Source organism: Megascapheus bottae, chromosome 3 (assembly GCF_031878675.1).
Source record: "Megascapheus bottae isolate mThoBot1 chromosome 3, mThoBot2.hap1, whole genome shotgun sequence".
Taxonomy (NCBI): Eukaryota; Metazoa; Chordata; class Mammalia; order Rodentia; family Geomyidae; genus Megascapheus; species Megascapheus bottae.
In genome coordinates this window covers 85,799,769-85,822,786 of record NC_143511.1, presented here as the reverse complement: position 1 = coordinate 85,822,786, position 23,018 = coordinate 85,799,769, and the positions used below count along the sequence as shown (strand labels likewise).

The 23,018-nt window shown below is 50.9% G+C and overlaps 1 protein-coding gene across 2 annotated transcripts in view; it reads right to left on the bottom strand.

The window, feature by feature from the left end:
• Positions 1-3,149: 3,149 nt before the first annotated feature.
• The window catches only part of Lrrc8a (leucine rich repeat containing 8 VRAC subunit A), a 31,690-nt gene continuing 11,821 nt past the window's right edge, over positions 3,150-23,018 (bottom strand). For both annotated transcript variants that reach the window (XM_090330808.1, XM_090330809.1), the window contains 2 exons: positions 9,134-11,298; positions 3,150-5,000 (listed from right to left, as the gene is read on the bottom strand). In XM_090330808.1, coding sequence (XP_090186934.1) covers positions 4,725-5,000; positions 9,134-11,290 — 2,433 coding nt within the window. In that variant the 5' untranslated portion in view covers positions 11,291-11,298 and the 3' untranslated portion in view covers positions 3,150-4,724. The remainder of the gene's footprint in view (positions 5,001-9,133; positions 11,299-23,018) is intronic.

The following is a 23,018-nucleotide window of genomic DNA, read 5'->3' as shown; positions in this document are numbered from 1 at the left end:
TCTGCCCCTCCTACAGATACCTACAGCCCCCATCTAATCCAGGAGTAGCCCGTACCCTGGCTCTTCAGGATAATGACTTTTTTTTCCCCCTAGAAATTGCTTTGGTTTGGCAGTTCACCAGGTTCGAGGAGTCAGAGGAAGATGGTTTGGGCTGCTGGGACACCATGGACCCTCAAGGGAAGAAAGTGAGCATTAGAACACTGCCAAGAGCAGGGTGGAACGTGTGTTTCAAGGTGGGTGTGGGTGTGAAGGGACTGACTGGTCCTGAGGGGCTCTTCCTTGCAAAGGTAGAAAGGTTCTGGGAGGAGACAGGTGTGGCCTCTTCAGCTCAGTTCTGAAAGCCTCTGAGGCCTGGGAGATTTCCTAAGGAAGATTCGGGAAGGTGGAGAAGAGGACAGTTTTAGGAAGTGGAGGAGAATGGGATTTAAAATGAGACTGAGAGATAGTTCCAGAACATAGATGTATCAAGGCAGCTGGCAGGTGGTTGGAATCAACACAGCACTGGGGCTCTGTGAAATTGGTCCCTGGGCTTCCCAGAAAGGACAGCCTGAATGGCCAAGGGACGGAGCATCGCAGGAATGAGGAGGGGACACTGCTGGGCTCTCAAGAGTCTTGGTTCCAGGTCAAGTGTGTTTTCTAGTCCACTGAGCTGGGAGCTGCTGCTTTGTCCTGCTGTCCTGGCTTCCAGAGGGCGGGGGGGGGGGAGGGGAGCCCCGAGGGGGGGTAAATGGGGGCTGACCCCAATGGGCTCCCGGAGCTGGCAAGGAGAGGCTGGGGGAAGAGAGTCACAAGACTGGCTTGTCTCCTGCAGTCCTAGCCCCCTCTGATGCAGCAATAAAAGATACCTGTCTGCCAGCGGGCCCTCCCTGCACGTGCAGAAAACAAGTGTCTTTTGAACAGTAAACCAGAGCTGCTTAGCTGCTGATAAAGACCTTGGCCCTGGGCCTACCACCTTGGAAAGTCCCAACTAATGGAGCCGGGGTTAGCTGCGGCTCTTCAGGGTCCAATGGGGTTTGTTTTGTCTTTGTGCCAGTACTGAGGCTTGAACTCAGGGCCGAGGTCCATCCCTTGGCCTTTTTTGCTCAAGGCTGGTGATCTACCAGCTGAGCCACACAGCTCCACTGCTGATAAATGTCTCACAGACTTTTCTGCCTGGACTCAGCCCTTAGATCTCAGCCTCTTGAGTAGTTAAGATTTCAGGCATGAGCAACTAGCACCTATCTTGATTGGATTTTTCAAATTGAAGTTGGGAAGTTCAAGAATTAAAAATTAAAATTCTTTTTACCAAATGGTGGTTGTTTCTATGGAGAAGCCCACTGCTGTGGGAAAGGCTTAAGCGGGATGGGGAGGGGTGGGGGTGAGGGTGAGAAGCAGCTTAGCCTTTGCTCTTTGTTCCTATTCTGGAGTTGGGGAAGAGGGTGGGTGGTTTCCACAGCATTGTTTTTTCCAGAAGCTAACCAGTTCCAGACCTTGGGAGACTGGCTGCAAAGGCCTGAAGGCCAGGGGAGGGGGAGGGGAACCTGGCAAAGCACAGGGGGATGGAGACCAGAACTCCCAGAGGGAGTGGAGGCTTAGGCCGGAGAGGCCGGGTTCAAGGCCTGGGCTGGAAGGTGATGCCTGAGCAGTCAGGTCTCCTAAGGCCAGAGACATCGTTTCTCTCCTCACCCAGACTCTTACCTCAGAGCCACAGTGCTGCTGCTAGTCAAACACAAAGCTCCTGGGGGCAGGAGGGAAGATGTGAGTACCAGGACCTCAGTTAAAAAAAAAACAAACAACTCCTCTAGGGCGGGGAATTTGGCCTAGTGGTAGAGTGCTTGCCTAGCATGCACGAAGACCTGGTTTGATTCTTCAGTACCACATCTGTAGAAAAAAGCCGGAAGTGGTGAAGTGGTGCTGTGGCTCAAGTGATAGAGCTCTAGCCTTAAGAAAACCTAAAGACAGTGTTCAGGCCCTGAGTTCAAGGCCCAGGACTGGCAAAAAAACAAAAACAAAAAACCTCTAGCCAGGGTTGGTGACTCACACCTGTAATCCTAGCCACTCGGGAGGGTGAGATCTAAGGATCAAGGTTCAAAGCCAGCCGGGGGCACAAAAAGACCTCTTATTTCCAATTAACCTCTAGAAAACTGGAAGTGGGACTTAGGACAGTGCCAGGCCAAGTTCAAGCCCCATGATCCACAAAAACAAAACAAAACAAAACCTCCTCTATGTACAGGGTACTGACTGACTGCGGGAGCACAATACCATTTGTAGGAACCCGGACTCCCCAAAATGGCCACGAGGGCAGATATCAGTGGGAGGTGCTTAGGCCCACCCTCATGAATAATTAATCTTCAGAGAATTCCTCGCTTGGTCCTTTTCAGCACTCACTGGGGCATCTACTCCATCTTGGATTTCCCATCTCAGACTTACCAATGTCTGGAACTTGAGCAGCGGAAGTCTTCAGCAATTACCCCAGGGCCGGGGTACCCAGTAGTACGCTTGCTTGGTGTGTTCAAGGCACCAGCTTCCTTCCAGCGTAGGCACTGTGTTCCAACACCAGCTAGTAGAATGAGCAGCTCCACAAGCCTTGCTCCTTAGAATGGCCCAGCCCTTCCAGTTGCCATTTCCATTCTGATACTTAGCCTCACCTCAAAAACAAGGCAGACCTGGGATATGAAGACAGTCTGTGCTTCTATGGGACTCTGGGGAGAGGACAAAGGCCAGGCCTCCCCACCATGACTCCCATCCCCACCTCTCCAGAAGATGAGGACTTGCTCTACAGAGTGGAAGTGAGAATGGCCATTATACAGATAGGGAAAGAGAGGCTGCTGGCGGGGAAGGTCCTGCCCAGCTTCTCACACAGGATGACTGAGCTGGGACAGGGTCCTCTCAACTGTTGTTCTTACTCAGTGGCCTCTTTCAGAGGCCAACCCATCGAAGTTTATGAGGGCCCAACCACAGGTGACTGGGATCCCTGGACCTACACCTGGCTGAGCTTTTCTGACTAGCACATTCTTTGCCTGGAAGGAGCTCCAGGTTTCATGGGTCAGAGATACGAAGCTGTTCTGTAAGTATTCAAGAACTGGTCCCTCAGCCAGCTAGCCAACAGGGCCGCCAAGCTTTAGAGTAGGAAGGGAAGCCCCCAGCTTTCCACAGAGACCCCCACAGGCTAAGTGGTGTTATATATTTATTTGATATTTGAACGGAGCCTACAAGTTCAGACTCTTGTGTAACGGATTGCTTCATGGTTGCATCATTGCTGAGGATTACATCCGATGACGCGACGCAGAAAACACAAATGGACAGACGGACATAATTATTAAAACAAGAGACGCTAAAATGTGCCTTAGTGTCCACGTGATTGATCTAAGGCGAGGACCCTCCTAAAGTAGGGATCCAAGTGATTGATCTAAAGCAGGGCTAGCTTTCCACTACCAGGTGCTGCTAGGCCTGTGGACAAACCAGGCACCCAGGAAGGAAACTAGCTTGGAACCCAAGACAGGGGAGCCTGCTCTCCTGGCAGTGACCGACTTCCCCAGGCCAACCGCCTCTAAATCTCTGCTCTTCATGAACGACTGGTGGTGACAGGGCCAGTGTAAGCAGTGGAGGCTAGGCCAGCGGTGGGGAAACAGAGTCTGGGCAAAGCAGCTCCCCAGGGCTTCTTAACACTGTGGGGCCGGGGGAGGGGAGGAGAGGCAAGGGAAGGGGAGGAGTTAGGGGCGAATGGAGCACCATTCTTCTTGCAAACCAACACAAGTCTCCTCCCTTGTTGGCAGCTCCAGAACATTCCCTCAGGCTGACAGTCACAAAAATGAGTGCCTGCCAAGACCCACAAAGGAGAAAAGACCCCTCCCCCCCCAAAAAAAAAAACTAAACTAAAAACAAAAACAAAAATAAAGTTCCCATCCCAAGAGAGAAGAGGAACAAACAGAACTTGAGGATCAGGGTCACGCCAGATTGGGAAGACAGCCTGCACCCTAGCCTGGGACAGGAAATACAATTCAATGCTGAGCAGAAAGGAAACTGCACCCCACCCTGAGACTCCAACTCACTGGCCTTTAGTGTCTTTTTATCTTCTTTTTTTTTTTTCTTTTTAATACCCAAATCATTCATTTTTGAAGCTTAAAAAATTTTTTGTTTTAAATTAAAAATCTAAAACTGTCACAAAAACTGATAGAGCAGGACCCAGGCCCAGTCTTGCCACCCTGCAGCCTGCTCTCAGCTCTCTGGCTCTGCCACCAGAGCCTGGCCTAGGGCCCCTGGGGATACTGTCTTGCAGCTGACTTGCCCTAGGTCACTCACCCAAGTGTGGTTAGGGACCCACTTCTGCAAGCATTACCCCAAATGGAAGAGGGGAAACACTGGCCTGCTCAGAAAGTGAGCTGAGTTTTCTTGGGAATGTGTGTGATCTGGAAGGAAGAGGAGGGAGGTGGAGGGAAATAAATACCAAGAGCTAAGTCTCTGTCCCTGGGCCTCTGGTGCCAACATGGCCTCTGATCCCAGACAGAGATGCCCCCAGGGTAGAGACCCTGATTGTCCACGTTTGGTGCCCTGAGTCAGGCACCTGCCCCATGGGGCAGAAGGGGCCAGCCCCTCAGACACTGTCTTCTCACATGGCCCGGCTCATGCCCAGCCCCTGGCTCTGTCTTCTGAACCTGGGCTGCTGTCCAGGAGTCCTGGAGGGGCCTGGCTGCTGGCCAGGGTGGGAGTGGAGGGGGTCCCGCTGCTGGCTGGCAGAAGCTCGCTCAGGCCTGCTCCTTGTCAGCCCTCCAGAGCCGCTCCTTCACCTCGGGCGGCAGTGTGTTGAACAAGTCCTCCTCCACCACCAGGCCACTGCGCTTGAGCAGTGGGCACTCGCCCAGCTCCACAGGTAGGCACTCCAGCCTATTGCCTCGCAGCTCGATCTGTGTCAGGTTGGTCAGCTCACCCACCCTTGACGGCAGGGACTGCAGTACGTTGTTGCCCAGGTGCAGGGCCCGCAGCTTCCGGCACTGGAAGAGCTCTGGAGGGAGCACCTCGATCTGCAGGTGGAACCAGAGGACCTGGTGAGATGTATGGCTGGCGTGGAGCCTTGGGACTCCTCTTCCTCCCGCACGGCCGCTGGTTCCCACTCTCGCTCTTCAGGATCCTAGCTCTGGTATAATCTGCGATACAGTCTGTTCATTAAGTCCCCATCCCCACAGCCTTCCTGACCTTGTAGGGCCCACATCTTCTACTCACACCACTAATCCTGGGACACACACACACACACACACTCTCTCTCTCTCTCTCTCATACTATGAATCCTTGGACCTTCAGGCTTCAGGTTTTAAGAGGTCAAGGTGGGTCTGCAGAACTCCCCCAGGCTCCTAGCACCTGGCACTCTAAGGGGAATTACACTGGTAGCTACCATCTAACTCAGTACTTGTCTGACTCCCAGGACTCACAGGAGCCAGGCTCTTTTCAGAGTCTATCTGACTTTAAGACTTTTTATTTGGGGGCTGAGAGTGTGGCCTAGTGGTAGAATGCTTGCCTAGCATGCATGAAGACCAGGGTTCGATTCTTCAGTACCACAAATATCAAAAAGCCTGAAGTGGTGCTGTGGTTCAAGTAATAGAGTGCTAGCCTTGAGGAAAGCCCAAGGACAGTGCTCAGGCCCAGAGTTCAAGCCAGGACTGGCAAAAAAAAAAAAAAAAAAAAAAAAAAAGGAAAGGAAAGAGCCTTTGTGAGAACTGGGGTCACTTCCCTGCAACTGGCAGCGCTGTCCCTCCAGGGCCTGGCACAGGGTGAGCACAGATGGGTGCAGGTGTTCTAGGGGAGCTGAACAGCAGCTGACACCCCCTCCTGATTTGGCCAATTGGGAATAAGAGGCAGCACTGGCTTGCCACATAGCAAGGACAGGCTCTGCTATACCCACATTGCGAAGGGCCACAGAAGCTACAGAAGTTGAGATGCCCAGAGGCTCAGCAAGTTGTGGTAGTACCAGAACTTGAATCTGGGTGAGTGGCCACACCAATGATAGAGTGAAGGGCAAATGGTGGGGCTGGAGTAGGGCCATCCAGACCACAGATGTGCACACAGGAACAGCCCCGAGGATGCCAGCCTCCCCCCTGCCCTCTGCACACCATCAGCTAGAGACTGTTCTACAACCTTGGAGCTGGAAGCCTGGCCTCACTCCCACATGGGTACAATGGTGAGGCTGAAGGACTACCACTCTGAGGGGTGCTGGCACTGTCCTCATCCTGATGAGGAGACCAAGGCCTGGACAGGTGAATGTCACCTGCCTAAGGCTACACAGGCAGAAAAAGTCAGGATAGGAGATAAGCCTTCCTTCTTCACTCAGCCCCATCCCTATTCTGCCAGATCCTGGAGGCTCCTCTCTCTCCCTGGGACTCTGTTTCCCCCATAGCCTCCCACATGCTCCACCAGACTGACATGGCCTCCATCTACCTGGTGTCTGATCAGCCATCTGGAATGATGCTATCTCTCAGCTTACCATAATCTCGATGCTGTCCTGTCCACCTTGACTATGTGGCTGTCAGCAGGTAGGCCCCTTTCTGATTTTCCACTAGGAGTTACAGCCAGGCTTTCCTCTTCTATCCTGTCCCTCCCCTGGTGATCAAATCAAGAACCCTCTTCACTCACAAACATGGAGAGGATGAAGATGACTCGGTGTGGTCACACATTTCCTCTGAAGACCTGTGCCTCTTCCAATGATCCTTCACATAGTTACACTCCCTAACCACACATGGGTCCCACTCCAAATCCAGCCACATCTCTGTCTCCAACAGCCTTGGCCCATTCAGGCCTCCCCTCCTCACTGCTTGCCCTGCCTCTCTAACCCACCCACTGGTGACAGAAACAGTCTCTCACGTTTGGAGACATGCATGGCTCAAGTGGTTAGCACTTGTATAGCAAACAACAGGCACTGAATCCCAGGAGAAACAAACAAAACAAATCTTGTTTAGTGTTGACGTATAGGACAGTGGTACAGTTCATATGTGAGGCCTTGGGTTTGATCCCCAGAACCCCAAAGCAAAAGCAAACAAAAAGTAACCTCACTAATTGGTGAGTCACCCCATCCTCAGCCCTGCAATCACTCAGTATTCTGGGAACACTGCTATTTGTTAGACACTGGACAAAAGAGCCAAGGTTCTGGCAGGCATCCACTTATGGGCTGGAAAGGTGTCCAGCCACTGAACAAATAAGCCGACACTAACACTGAAGCAGAGAACAGGAGTCTCCTTCGGGTCCTGAGTACAGCCCTGCCCCTTGTCCTCTGTCCTAGGGGGAAAGTCCACATTCCAGGGGCTGCAGTGTTTCCCTCCAGGGACAGCTGACACACCCTTCCTCTCTCCTCTATGAGACTCAGGACAGAGCACTAAGGCTCCCTTCCTGTGGGCCTCAACCATCCAGAGCCTCAGCACTTCCAGCACAGCTGGACTCTGAATGAGCACCTGCCATATAGAGGTATTCATTAGCATGAACATGAACCCAGGAAGACTCAGGACCCCAGGTCTTTAGCCAGGCCACACGTGCCCTCCCTTCCCACTACAGCCCAGGATGGCTGACAAGGAGTCAGGTCTGTGGCCTAAGGTGGCGGGGGACGGGGGGTGGGGGGGTGTATGCCCCAAATCAGCCCAAGCAGACTTTTTTCCTCTAAAGGCCTGGGGCACTATTGTGGGCGGGGACAGGATGTGATTAAGCGGTGTGCTAAACAGGGTGTCGAGGGGCTTCTTCCTTTAGGACAGCTGTCCGGTCAGTGCCTTTCCTGAGTGGTGACCTCAGCCAACAAGCATGACATTAACAGGGAAGCCCAGTGTAAGGACCTGGGTGAGACAGGACAGGCAGCTGAGGCCCGTAACACTCTCCTGCAGCAAAGCCCAGCCCAACACCTGGGCAGACCAGGTGTCTGGGGAATGGTACCAAGTCTGACTCAACCCCAGGGCAATTGGGCTCCATCCCTGTGCCAGAGGGAGCCACTCAGTGTCCCTTCCTCGCATTCCAGAAGGGGCAAGTCTACCCAGCTTCCCAAAGTAGCTCTTCCTTCTTGGAACTCCCATTTCCCCGCTCAATGGATCTGCAGACTCCACAGTCTGAGATGGACCTTGTCCTTGAAAGAGTTTCAAGGTCACAGGAGTGCTGGCTGGGGGAAGGAGGGGAGGGGAGGATCTGTTATACCCTGTCATGGTCAGCTGAGGGAGGCTTGGGGACAGAAGCTTCTAGACTGTCAGTGTTGCTAGACTGGGGCCTTCCGGTCCCAGTGATGCTGGAGGAGTAAAGGTGCTGGAGCCAGGGGGGGGGCACACAGGTCCTCAGGACTATTGAGAGCTCCTGGGGGAGGGAGGAGAAGTGTCACAGGGTCCCAGTGCCAGTGGCTGCCTTGGGGCCTTGGCTGCGATGGCAGTACAGAGGTAGTGGCTCCAACTTCATGCCTCAGGTCCTCCCTCACCCCTGAAGATCCTTCACCAGTGGGCAGGGGAAGCTGCCCAGGGCCTGTGTCATCTCCAGGGCAGAGGCCAGGCCACAGAGCTGCAGGAGGAGTCTTCCTTCCGCCTCACCATAGTGAGCCAGGAATGCACTAGCACATAATGGCCCTGATAGTTTCAATGGAGTCTCTTCCTCCAAGCCGGCCTGCAACGATCTGTCATACAGTTTCCTCTGGGAAGGCAGGTGGTGACAAGCCAGTAACCACCTGAGGCCAACTCTACCCATCACCACCCAGACACAGAGGGATAGAGGGTGTAGGGAATGCCAAGAATAGAGGGGCCTCTGACTTTATCTCAGCCAGTTCAGGCCATGGGGGCAGTTTCTGTACCTGGAGGACCCAGGCTTCCAATTCAAACAGGGGAACAAGCTCCAGAGGTAAGTCTCTCGCCACCCCCCCCCCCCCCCCGCCAGCCCTGAGAGAGAAGCCTGGCTCTTGTACCTGCTGCCCATGAGGACCTGGGCTCAAGGTCACCTTGGGGCTAACCCAGCCTGCCCACCCCACTTCTGCTGGCCACAGAACTCCATAGCATTCTGGGACACAGGCAAGCTCCACCCCAGAGATGAGATTCTCATTTGGCTGGTCTGGGATGGGACCTAGGAGTCTGAAACTTAAATAAACACCCTTGCGAGTGAGGACTACAATCAAATGCTCTCTATTCTGAGACACTGGGTCCTAGCCACTCACCCGATTGGCTGTGACAGCCAGATTCTGGAGGTTCTGTAGGAGACCAATGTCTGCGGGGAGGAAGGTCAGGTTGTTGTGGCTGAGGTCTAGGTAGCGCAGCTTGCGGCAGTAGAGGAGCTGGGTGGGGATCTTCTCGATCTTGTTGCGGTTTAGGTAGAGGCGCTCCAGGTTGGTGAGGTTGCCAATCTGGATGGGGATGTAGGCGATGTGGTTGTACCACAACTTAAGGCAGGTGAGGCGGTGCAGGTGCTGGAAGCTGATGATCTCCTCGATGGTCTTCAGGTTGTTGTCCTTCAGGTCGATCTCCTGCAGGTTGTGCAGGCTGAAGATGGAGTGCGGGATGCGCTCCAGGTCACAGCGGATCAGCTCCAGCTCGGTGAGGTTCACCATCTTCTTGAGGCTGTTGAGGACAATGAGCTTGGTGCCCTCATTGTTGATGGACAGCTTCTGCAGGTGCACGCCCACGTCCGTGACCACCTGGGGCAGCTTGCTCAGGTTGCTCTTCAGCCTCAGCACCTTAAGGCGCTTGAGCTCGCGCAGCCCGTCGATGACAATGTAACGGTTATTCTCTGCGCTCAGATTGCCCGTCAGGTGCAGCTCCTCGAGCGTCTTCAGGCTGTAGATCCACAGCGGGATCTCCTTGATGTCAGTGAACTTGATGTGCAGTGCCCGCAGGTTCTCCCGCAGGAAGGCCAGAGCTGGAGCCTCAATCTTGGCAGCCGTGTGGTACAGCCACAGCTCCTTGAGGCCCGTGAGCTGGGCAATGCTGGGTGGGATGGTCACATCGGGGATAAGCTCCAGCTTCAGGACCTCCAGCTCGACCAGGTCGAACACGGTGTCGGGGATGCCGCTGAGCATAAACAGGTGCAGCTCCAGCTTGTCCTGGGCATTCTTGGTGAGCCGCTGCCGCAGCTTGTCCAACGTCCACTCGTTATTGAGGTTCAGCTGCCGTAGCTTGTTCTCACTCACCTCCGACAGGAAGACAGCAAAGCGCTTGGAGTAGAGCGGGTCGTACTGGTCGATGAGGTGCAGCATGAAGGCAAAGTCATTCTTGACGTCAGGGATGTCGCTATAGCTGCTTTCCTCTCGGATCGACTCAAACGAGTACTTCTTGAGCGAGCGCCGCAGCATCCACCACAGTGTGTACATGCAGATGAGGCCGTAGAAGATGACCAGGCTGATGTAGAAGGATGCCAGGATCTTGAAGAGTGTGGCCAGAGGGTGGGCGCATCGGTAGGTGCGGTAGCCCGTCAGGCTCTCGATGTCCACCGTGCAGTCCACATCGAACTTGATGTTGTGCACGTAGTAGACCGTGTAGCAGATGATGAGAATGAACTTGATCACCTTGATGATGGTCTGCCGCATGTACAGGCGGTACACGATGTCACCCTCTTCCACATGAGTCCGGAACTTCTTCACCTTCTCAAACAGTGCCTTGGCCTGCTCCCCCTCCTTCTTGTCCAGCACACCCGTCTCAGAGCGGTCCACAATGCCCTGCTCAATCCGAGACTTGGTCCGCTGCAGCATGGGCACGGTGGCCTCCACGTCCTCGCTCACAGTCGATGACTTCTTGTCCATGGAACCATTCATCTTGCTGAAGGCTGGCTTGGGGTCACTCTCCTCCACCACTGTCTCAGACAGGGCCCTCGTGGTCCACGGCGAATCGAAGCACTTGAGCAGGATAGACACAAAGTGCTCCAGCTTCGAGCTGGTACGTGGAAACTTGAACCAGAAGTTGCTACAGGCCAGGAAGATGAGCGTGTGCAGCAGCACGAGGTAGGGGAAGTACTTGGCAAACCAGTGCAGGCGGTTCTCGTAGCACACAGCATCCACATAGTTGTACTGGTGGCGGTCTAGGTCATACCTGATGCCCGTGGGGCCTGTGTCGGGGCTTGACCCTATTGTGGCGTTGGGATAGGTGGGCTCCGGACTGGGGGCCGCCCAGCCCCGGAATGAGTCGTTGCAGGAGTCCCTGGTGACCCACTTACAAGGCAGGCAGATCATCTTGTCCTGGGTGACCTGTAGTGTCCCGCCGAAGACAGCGATCATGAGCATGACGATGGAGATGTAGTCGGTGAACACGTCCCACCACGGCTTCAGGATCCGGTACGCGGGCTGGGTGTCCGCAAAGTAGCGGAGCTCTGTCACAGGAATCATGGTTCAACCTGCAAGGCACCCACAGGAAGGGATTATGGGAAGGGGCCCCGGCATTCCTCCACTGTTAGCACACTCCCACCTTACATCACTTGGTCACTCCAAGGTGACCACCAGATGACTCTGCAGAAACCACGTGGTCAAGGGTGGGCTGGGAAATCGCCCCAGGGGAGGTGGCAGCCTCCCTGACTAAAAAGACAGGAAAAGGGTGCATGGGGGAGGCAGCGTTCCTGCTAACACAGCCTCTTCCTCCCCCTTCTGCATTCCACTCAGGACTTTTGGAAATTCCTGGGGGTGGAGGGAGTAACCATGGACCAATCACATGGACCAAAGGAGCCAGGGTAAAACTCAGAGCCTGGGAACTAGCCACTGAGAAATTGCAGGAATTGCTAAACGGGATTTGTACAGCATCAGGAAAGCAGAGGAGGCTCATAGAGACCTCACTTTTGTAAAGCAAAACAGAATTACTACATGTATGTAATTCTAGCTATTTGGGAGGCTAAGCTCAAGAGGATAAGTTTAAAGCCAACTAGGGGGGAAAAAAAATCTGTGAGACTTCATCTCCAAAATAACCAGCAAAGGGCCAAAAGCAGAGCTAAAGTGTAACTCAAGGGTTAGAGTACCAATCAAGCAAACGTTCAAAACTCAGTACCACCAAAATAGAAAAGTTTGCAAGAGGGACCAGGAATTTGGCCCAGTGGCAGAGTGCATGCCTAGCATGCATGAAGATCTGGGTTTGATTCCTCAGTACCACATACACAGAAAAAGCCAGAAGTGGTACTGTGGCTCAAGTGGTAGAGCAATAGCCTTGAGAAAGCCCAAGGATAATGCTCAGCCCAGAGTTCAAGCCCCAGAGTTCAAGCCCCAAGACTGGCAAAGAAAGGAGAGGAGAGGGGGTGGGGGAGGGGAGGGGAGGAAGTTAATCAACCAATAGCGGAGTGCAGTGATGTGCATCCCCCATGCCAGCTGCACTAGAGGCTAAGTTCAGGAGGCCCACAGTTCCAAGCTAGTCTGGGCAGAAAAGTTTAAGGAGCTGGATATGGTGGAACAATAGTTTCCCAGCTACAGCAGTGAGCATAGAACAAGAGGATTGTGATCCGAGCATGCATCTGGAGAAAAAAAGAGATCCACTCTCCAAATAAGCAGTACAAAAAAGAGCTGAAGTGTAGCTCAGTTGTAGAGTGCCTGCTTAGGGTATGTGAAGTCCTGAGTTCAAACCTTAGTACTGCCCTCACAAACTCGCTTCTGTGGGTATGTGTGGGTATAGCTGTGCGGCACTGGGAAGTGGGGCCTCTTACATGGTACAGAAACTCCTTTTGGGAGGAAGACAGGAACAACCTGGATGACAGTCACCCGGCCCTTCTCTGCAATGACCTGGAAATACAGCCAGGGCATTCTCCTCCACAGAGGACAATCAATCTGGCTAGACTCATGAGGAGCCTAGGAATCTGGTTTTTGTTTTTTTCTTTTATTTTTCCAGTCCTGGGGTTTGAACTCAGGGCCTGGGCACTGTTCCTGAGCTTGTCTACTCAAGGCTAGTGCTCTACCACCTTAGGCACAGCACCATGTCTGGTCTTTTCTGTGTCTATGGTACTGAGGAATTGAACCCAGGGCTTTATGCATGCTAGGCAAGCCTTCTACAACTAAGCCACACTCCCAGGCCTGTCATTTTTTTGTTGTTTTTGTTTTTGTTTGTTGGTCATGGTGCTTGAACTCCGGTCCTGGGTGTTGTTCCAGAGCTTTTCAGCTCAAGGTTACCGCCTTACCTCTTGAGTCACAGTGCAACTTCTGGTTTTCTGGTGGTTAATTGGAGATAATAATATCACGGACCTTAGTGCTGCCTTGAACCACCACCACGATCCTCAGATCTCAGCCTGAGTAGCTAGGATTACCAGCGTGAGCCACCCGCCCGGCTAGCCCAGTGGTTTTTAACACATGATTTCAGTGACTCTAATGATTCCTCACATTTGAGAAACACAGGATTAGAAGCCACATTTGGGAAATGTAGCCAATGCCACACAGAAGGCTGTACCCAGACATGTCAGGCTGGGGGTAGGAGGTCTGACCTTGGCCTACATGGCCACCCTGCTGAGGACAGTCTGTACAATAAGAGGGAAAACAACCTGTCACTGATTGCTGGAGTACATTTGGAAGAGAAAAAAATAAAGTAGGAGAACAAAATAAGAAAGTCTCAGTAAATCCAGCCCCAGGGCTACCCACTGACCTTTTCACTGAGTAGTAATTGTCCTGACCTTTCTGTGTATTTTAAAAATAAAACAAAGACTGCCACCAGTGGCTCAAACCTCTAATCCTAGATGCTCAGGAGACTGAGATGTGAAGATTGTAGTTCAAAACCACCCACGGATTATCTCCAATTAACCAATAAGAAATGAGAAGAGGAATGTTTAATAGAGAAAGACATATTGAAAGAGGTAGGTAGTGTGCTGGCCTAGAAAGCTCGGGGACACCTCCTAGTCCCTGAGATCAAGCCCCAGTATTGGCACACAAAAACAAAAATAGCCTAGAGTGGTGGCTCATGCCTCTAATCCTAGCTACTTGGGAGGCTGAGATCTAAGGATCTCAGCTCAAAGCCAGCTCAAGGTCAGGCACTAAAGAATGTGAGACTCTTATCTCCAATTAATCACTAGAATATGGGAAATGGGGCTGTGGCTCAAGTGGTACAATAGTAGCCTTGAGCTCAAGAGCTGGGTGGTAGCTTCGAGCTGAAGAGTTCAGGGACAGTGCCCAGGCCCAGAGTTCAAGCCCCATGACCCACAAAAATAAATAAATAAAATAAAATAAAAAATTGGCTGGACACTGGTGGCTCATACCTATAATCCTAACTACTCAGGAGACTGAGATCCTAACTACTCAGGAGACTGAGATCTGAAGCCAGTTTGAAGCCATCCTGGGCAAGAAAGACCAAGAGACTTCAAAAAGTCGAAAATAGTTGTGGCTCAAGTAACAGAGCAACAGCCTTAAGCAAAAAAGCTCAGCAACACCTAGGTCCTGAGTTCAAGCCCCAGGACTGGCGCGCACACACATACCTAAATGTGACCAGATGATGGTGGCCCATGGTATAATTTTTAGTTAATTAGGAGGCTGTGATCTGAGGACTGAGGTTCAAAGCTAACTGGGGTAGATAAATCCTCAAGACTCTGAAGGACCTGTCCTTTTCTGCTAGGCCCAATCTTTTTATATATCTAAAGATGGACTATGAAGGACTGATTCCTGCCTTATTCTCTCAGGGCAAGCAAGACACCTGACCCACATGAACAAGCTTGGCCACATCTTTCTGCACGCAGATAATTCCAATCTGGACAAACACCACCCCTGGTCCCCAGGAAACAAAAGCCCCTCAAACCAGATGGAGCATGCCACTATGGGCTGGGTCAAGGATATCTCTCTGAGCCCCCAGGAGACCATAACCCATTTTCTACTTCCTTTTTTTTTTTTTTTTGCCAGTCCTGGGCTTGAGCTCAGGGCCTGAGCACTGTCCTTGGACTTTCTCAAGGCTAGAGCTCTACCACTTGAGCCTCAGCACCACTTCCGACTTTTTTCTATGTATATGGTACCGAGGAATCGAACCCGGGTCTTCATGCATGCTAGGCAAGCACTTTAACCACTAGGCCAAACTCCCAGCCTCTACTTCCTTTTTAAGCCCTATATAAACCTACCCCAAAATCCAGTCCTGGACACAACCTCCAATCCTGTGAGAAATCTGTGCCCCTGGCTGTTCCTCACAGTCCTCACCTGCTGACGATTGAATCCAGACTATACCTTTTCCATTCTCCTCCATTTTCCTAACACTCCAATTAACAACAACAACAACAACAAAAATGCTGGACTAGATGCATGGCTCAAGTGATAGAGCACTAGCCTTGAGTAAAAAAAAAAAAAAGAAGAAGAAGAAGAAGCAGCAGCTGAACATGTGCATGAGGCCCCATTACCCACACAAAAAGTAAAAAGTAAAAAATGTGCTTTACTATACATCTTATTTCCTAGCTTCACATCTAGATTTTGGACCAAACCAATTTTAAGTACCCAAGTACTTAAACATCTGTGTCAGATGGGTCTATTTTTTTTTGGGGGGGGGGGGGTCTTGGAGATTGAATTCTGGGCCTAGGCACTGCCCCTGAGCTCTTCGGCTCAAGGCTACTGCCCTACCCCTAGAGCCTCAGCCCCACTTCAAGTTTTCTAGTGGTTAACTAGAGATAAAAGTCTCAAGTTCTTTAGTGCCTGGGCTGGCTTTTAACCACGGTCCTCGGATCTCAGCCTCCTCCTAGCTGTAATCAGCTATTATAGGCATGAGCCTTCGTGCCCGGCTCTATTTCTATTTCTCCTGGCAGAGGAACAGGTGCTAGGGGAAGGGCCAGGCTGCCTTCACATCAGTGCTGGTAGTGTTGCTCATGGCACCTCTAACAAATCCTTCATAACAGGAGCTGTCTACAAAGTGATCCAGCCTATCCTGCCAGGGTGTGCACGACAGGCAGCAGCCTAGGGCCTGAGTGAGGGAGGAGGCATGGAGGCATTTAGTAGAGATGGCAGTGGTTACAGTGGTGCTGAAGGCCCAGATGTGTGCCAGGCACTGGGCATGCCCCTCCTGTGCAGGCTCCCACAGAATCCCTGGCCTCCCTAAACAAAGCTTCTTTAGCCCCATTCTAGAGAGGGGGGAACAAAGGTTCAAGGAGGTGGACTCACCTCCCAATGCCAACACTATCGAGTTGCTGAGCTCAGGTTCCCATGGCAATCTCACATGCAGATGGTGACTGATACAGATCATGTCGAATGCAACCAGGGCCCAGGTGTCCAGCTCCCACTGGACACTCCTGGGCTCCCAAGGGCTCAGGTCAGCCCAGGGCCAGCAGACACTGCCACCTGTCCTGGGATGCCAACCACCCAGGATGAGCCCTCCTATTGAGGCTGGACTCAGGAAGGCCCCGGCCCTCTAATGACTAACTGGCTCAACACACCACCCACACAGCCAGGGGGAAAGAGGCACACAGCGGGTGTGGAGCCTCTGAGTCACGCTGCTGGCCTCCAACTGAGACAACCTCACAGGCCATCCTTCTTGGCTGCTGGAGGCCTGGTCCAGGGCAGCAAACACTGGAGACTGGCAAGGACTAGGAGAACCAACTGAGGGCCTGAGGGTGGCAGTAGCCTAAAGAAAGCCAGAGATAGGCAAGAGCAGAGTAGTAGCCTTTGGGGCGTGGAGAATGTTCTGACAGGCAGGATGTGGCTTTCCTCCTAGCATCCTCCCCGGCTTTCTAGTGGGTGTCAGTGTATGGAGAACGGCTAGCCCCTTGCACGGGAGAGGCTAGAGCCCTGCTACCCAGGACCAAGTGGATTATGTCCGCAGCCCCACTATGCAGGGGAGAACTCCTGGAGTTCCACAGGAAGGCCATTCTGCTACAGAAGAAAGCAGTCCTTCCAGGTTGGGAATGTGGCGTTAGTGGTAGTGTTTGCCTAGCATGCATTAAGCCCTGGGTTCGATTCCTCAGAAACAGAAAAAGCCAAAAATGGCACATTGAGCAAAAGAAGTTCAAGGACAGTGCCCAAACCCTGTGTTCAAGCCCCAGGACTGACCAAAAAAAAAAAAAAAAAGCACTTTCCCATTCTCTTGCCACCCTTCCCCCATCACAAAGCACACACCCTCACCTCTGTCAGTCCTTACCTAGGTTCTGAGGGAGCAATACAAGTGTCAAGGCTGATGGCTCACTCCTGAAATCCTCATTACTCAGGAGGCTGAGATTTGAGGAACAAGGTTTGAACCAACCTCGGAGGAAAGTCCATGAGAGTCTTATCTCCAATTAAACTCTAAAACCACAGAAGTGAAGCTATGGCTTATGGCTCAAGTGGAAGAGCTCTAGCACTGAGCGAAAATGCTCAAGGACAGCACCCAGGCCCTGAGTTCAAGGCCAGGACTGGCATACCCCTCTCCTAGGTTCCAAGTCAGAGTGGATGTGAGCAGAGGATGGAGGATGTGAGGCTCCTGGGGCAGAGCTGCAGCTGTTCACAGTGTTAAGAAGGTTCAGGACTGAAGCCCAGCAATAGCCTGTCCCAGCCTGAGCCAAACTATCCTTCTGAGGGGTGACCATCACCCCCAGCACTCCCAGCACATGCACACACAGAGGAGAAATGCTCCCAAAGACTGTGGAGAGGAGACAGGCGGGGCGGGGCGGGGCCTGGGTGTGGTGGATGGCAGTTTCAGGTGGATATGACTTGGGTGGGGCTGCCAGATGTGGTCCCTCCCTTCCTCCCCCCTCCCTTGCCTGCCCACCCCTCCCCCACACTGCCCTGGGAAAGGTAGAGGGTGCCTAGGTGCAGGGCTGGTCTAGGAGGGGGTGATGGAGATGACTAAGTACCTCAGTTAGTACAGCTCCTCCCTCCAGGCTGCAACCCAGGGGCCATCACCACCTCCACAACAAGCCAGGGGGGCACACTCTTTAACTGTTTTCTACCTACCCCCAATTTTCCGTTTTCCCACGACTCTGTGTCCTCATGGGTGGCATTAAGCACATCACAATGTTGTGTCACCATTGTCATGGGCTCTATAGACTCTTCCTCTCCTGAGCTAACTCTGTGCTAGAGACCCCGGCCCCTCCCGCCTCCCCTCACCCCATTCCCCTCCGGCTCCCTGAACCCAGCTCCCTGGGCTGGCATCATACAATGCCTGGTCTTCACTGACGGTGCACTGCCTCCTTCACCTGTCTTCAGTGCACAGCCACACTGGAGCAGATTTCAGAATTTCTTTCTCTCACGGGGCACCAGTGGTTCACACTTGTAATTCTAGTTACTCAGAAGGCTAAGAGTTGAAGATCCAGGCTAATCTAGACAGGGAATCTGTGAGACTTTTATTTTTAATTATCACCAAAAAACAGCCCAAAATGGGCCTGAAGTTTGGTCTATTAGTAGAGTGCTTGCCAAGCATGCAGAAGACCTGGGTTCGATTCCTCAGTACCACATACATAGAACAGGCCAGAAAGAGAACTGTGGCTCAAGTGGTAGAGCTCTAGCCTTGAGCAAAGCCCAAGTGCTCAGGCCCTGAGTTCAAACCCAGGACTGGCAAGAAAAAAAAAATCCAAAGTAAAAGTGTAGCTGAAGTAACAGAGTGAGAAGAGCCTTGAGTGAAAAAACTAAGGGACAGCACCCAGGCCCTGCATTGAAGCCTCCACAACATGTGCACACACACAGATAATCTTTTACAAGGCTGAATAGTACTCCAAGTGTCCCATCACACAATAAGGCTCAGGAACAGAAGCCATCTGGCAAACCTCACTGCCTGTCAGTGACAGGGTCAGCCTCGGAAGCAGAATTTACAATAAGGCCCAGACAAGGTGCCCCGTCTGGCAGCCTCTGGATAAGTGAGACCACAGACCAGATGTCCTTACACAATTGGCTGTTCCAGTCCCTGCACAGTTAGGTGGGATGGGAAAGCCCCAGAGGGAAGGGACAGCTACAGGGAGCAGGGACTTTCTGCACAGGTTTGGCATCTGTCCCCGCACTGAGCTCAGCCCTCTACAGTTAGCCTGGGCAAAGATGTGGATATCTCATCTTTTGAGCACCTCATGTCCCAGGACCTCGGTTTCCCTGTTTGGAAGGGAGCAGAGAATCTGTCAGTGATATACCTACATTATGTAAAACATGAATCTAAGCCAGGCACTGGTGGCTCATACCCATAATCCTACCTACTTAGGAGGCTAAGATCTGAGAATCATGGCCTATTATTGTAGAGTGCCAGCCTAGCACAAAGCCCTGGGGTTAGATTGTTAGGTACCACATACACAGAAAAAGCTGGAGGTGGTATTGTGAGAATCATGGCCTTATAGTAGAGTGCCTGCCTGCACGAAGCCCTGGGTTCAATTCCTCAGTACCACATACATAGAAGAAAGAAAGAAAGAAAGAAAGAAAGAAAGAAAGAAAGAAAGAAAGAAAGAAAGAAAGAAAGAAAGAAAGAAAGAAGGGAAGGAAAGGAAGGAAGGAAGGAAGGAAGGAAGGAAGGAAGGAAGGAAGGAAGGAAGGAAGGAAGGAAGGAAAGAAAGGAAGGAAGGAAGGAAGGAAGGAAGGGAGGGTGAGAAAGAAAGGAGGGAGAGAGGGCGGGAAGAAAGAAAGAAAGAAAGAAAGAAAGAAAGAAAGAAAGAAAGAAAGAAAGAAAGAAAGAAAGAAAGAAAGAAAGGACTAATAAAAAAAAAAAAAACCTGCCTAGCATTTGAGAGACCAAATTCAATCCCTAGTGTGTGCACACAGAAAAGTAAAAAGAAAAGAGGAAAAAACAATTCAAGTGCATGGGAAAGGTCAAGAAGGAAACAGAAGCAAGCAGGCCACCCGGATGCCTGGTAGAGGGACAAGAGTGGCTGGGCACACAGCAGTGGGGAAGAGGCTAGCACAGAGCAAGGCCTGTGCAGTGGATGAAGCAGCTCTTGATGAACTTGATGAAGCCAAGAACAGAATTCTTAACAAAACAAAGCCCTGTGGCTAAGCTGTCAACCAACATCCTGCACCCAGGGAGGCCTCTCCAATAAAGAATAGGGGGTAGAGACCTAAAATGGAAGCTTGGACTTTTCACCAACATGCATTAGCATGCATTATCTTTGTGATTAAAACCTTATTTGAGGAGGCAGCCCAAGGAAAGCTTGCCTAAATCTTAAACGAACAAACCTTATTTGAGGGCAAGGGAGTGCAGCTCAGCAGCAGAGTGCTTATCTACTACCCAGTAGGCAATGGGTCCTATCTCCAGCACAGAAGGGGGAAAAAAAGTAGCCTGGCTTCCATGACACTTTTTTTTTGTCTGAACTCTGGGCCTGGGCACTGTCCCTGAGCTCTTCAGCTCAAGGCTACCTCCCTACCCCTGGGCCTGAGCACTGTCCCTGAGCTCTTCAGCTCAATGCTACCACCCTACCCTTGAGTCACTTCCAGCTGTCACTTCCAGTTTTCTAGTGGTTGATTGGAGATAAAAGAGATAAGAGTATCTTGGTCTTAGGCTGGGAGTTTGGCCTAGTGGTTAAAGTGCTTGCCTAGCATGCATGAAGACCCGGGTTTGATTCCTTGGTACCACATACATAGAAAAAAGCCGGAAGTGGTGCTGAGGCTCAAGTGGTAGAGCTCTAGCCTTGGTCTTTAGTTCTTTAGTGCCCAGGCTGGCTTCAAACCAAGATCCTCAGATTTCAGCCTCCTGAGTAGCTAGGATTACAGGCATGAGCCACCGTGCCAGGCAACCATGACACTTCCATCTCCAATAAACCACCAGAAAACAGGAAGTGATACTGTGGCTCGAAGTAGCAGACACTAGCTTTGAGAAAAAGAGCTCAAGGATACCATTCAGGCCCCAAGTTCAAGCCCCATGACTGACCAAAAAAACCCCAAAAGAATAAAGTACATGGCCAGGAGTTTGGCCTACTGCTTGCCTAGCATGCATGAAGACTTGGGTTCATTTCCTTGTCATCACATACATAGAAAAAAAGCTGGAGGGCCGGGAGTTTGGCCTAGTGGTTAAAGTGCTTGCCTAGCATGCATAAAGACCCGGGTTCGATTCCTCGGTACCACATACATAGAAAAAAGCTGGAAGTGGCGCTGAGGCTCAAGTGGTAGAGCTCTAGCCTTGAGAAAGTCCAAGGACAGTGCTCAGGCCCTGAGCTCAAGCCCAGGACTGGCTAAATAAATAAATTAAATTAAATAAATAGCATTTCAGAGCAAGGGAAGCAGTAACCCCTCTATGTATCATCTTTACAATAACAATAAAGAAGAAATTATTTTTTTAAATAAGCATTTCAAAGGATCAGAAACAGCAAAGATAATTTGGACAGTGCTCATGCCCTGAGCTCAAGCCCAGGACTGGCAAAAAAAAAAAAAAAAGAAGAAGAAAGTACATATGCCAAATGCAAAAGCAGGCAACAAAGACACAGGAGAGTAAACCCAATGTCGAAAGTAACACATTCATGCACACTGCAAACGATCCTGTGAGTTACGAGACTGCTGTTTATAACGTTATTTACCTCTATCTTTCATTGTAAATGCATGGTATTCAGGTAATTAAGAAAAAAAGATTTGGGCTAGGAATGTGGCTTAGTGGTGTTTGCCCAGCATACATGAAGACTTTAATTCCTCAGTACCATATATGCAGAAAAAGCTGGAAGTGGCCTGTGGCTGAAGTGGTAAAAGTGTTAGCCTTGAGCAAAAGAAGCTGGAGGACAGTGCCCAGGTCCTGAGTTCAAGCCCCAGGACTGGCAAGAAGGAAGAAGGAGAAGGAGAAGGAGGAGGAGGAGGAAGAGGAAGAGGAGGAGGAGAAATGATTTAAAAATAGCATTTCAGGGGCCGGGAGTTTGGCCTAGTGGTAGAGTGCTTGCCTAGCATGCAGGAAGACCCGGGTTCGATTCCTCAGTACCACATACATAGAAAAAAGCCGGAAGTAGTGCTGAGGCTCAAGTGGTAGAGCTCTAGCCTTGAGAAAACCCAAGGACAGTGCTCAGGCCCTGAGCTCAAGCCCAGGACTGGCTAAATAAATAAATAAATAAATTAATTAAATAAATAGCATTTCAGAGCAAGGGAAGCAGTAACCCCTCTATGTATCATCTTTATAATAACAATAAAGAAGAAATTATTTTTTAAAACAAGCATTTCAAAGGATCAGAAACAGCAAAGATAATTTGGAAGGGAAAGATGGGAAGAGAATTAAAGGCATATCCTGCTAACAAGTCCAGGACTGGAGTTCAAATCCCAGTACTGCAAACACACAAACACAAAAGAGAAAGCGCAAAATGGGAAGAAACAACCCTATAGTGTGGGGCTGTTAGGGTAACTAGAGGCCATAAGAACAGGAAGCCTGGAAACAAAATAGCAAATTTCTGGAAATGAAGACATGACAGTGTTGTCTTTGCAGATGAAGGGAAAGAATGACTATGCAGAACAGAGCCAGCTTTCAGGTGCTCATATGAAAAAAGCCACTAGGTTCTGGTGGTGGCTGCTCAGGAAGCTGAGATCTGAGGATCAAGGTTCAAAGCTAGCTTAAGCAGACAAATCCAAGACTCTTGTTTCTAATTAACTAACAGAAATCAGCAGTGTAGGTGTGGCTCAAGTGGTAAAGCAGCAGTTTTGACCAAAAAAGCCAAGGGAGGAGGCTGAGAATGTGGCTTTGGATAAAGTACTTGCCTAGCATGCATGAAAGCCCTGGCCTTGACTCCTCAATACCTCCTGAGTTTAAGCCCCAGGACAAAAAAAAAAAGGCTAAAAGATAGCTCCCAGGCCCTGGGTTCAAGTTCCAGTGCATGCACCACCACCCCTCCACATGCACACATGCTTAAAGAAAAATCTTAGAAGCTATCAATGTTTTAAGACAGGGAAAGATATTTTACTACAAAATGTATAAAGTCATAATAATAAAAGGATGATCATATGAAAGATAAAATATAGGCACATCAAAGGACAAAAAATAATAAGTATCTCTCCACCAAGGATTACTACCCATCACCAAGAGCAAAAGACTATTGGGGGAGGGCAGAGGGTGACAAGATACATGAACACGGCCGGGAGTTTGGCCTAGTGGTTAAAGTGCTTGCCTAGCATGCATGAAGACCCAGGTTTGATTCCTCAGTACCACATACATAAAAAAAAGCCGGAAGTGGTGCTGGGGCTCAAGCGGTAGAGCTCTAACCTTGAGAAAGTCCAAGGACAGTGCTCAGGCCCTGAGCTCAAGCCCAGGACTGGCAAAAAAAGATACACGAACAGACAATTCACA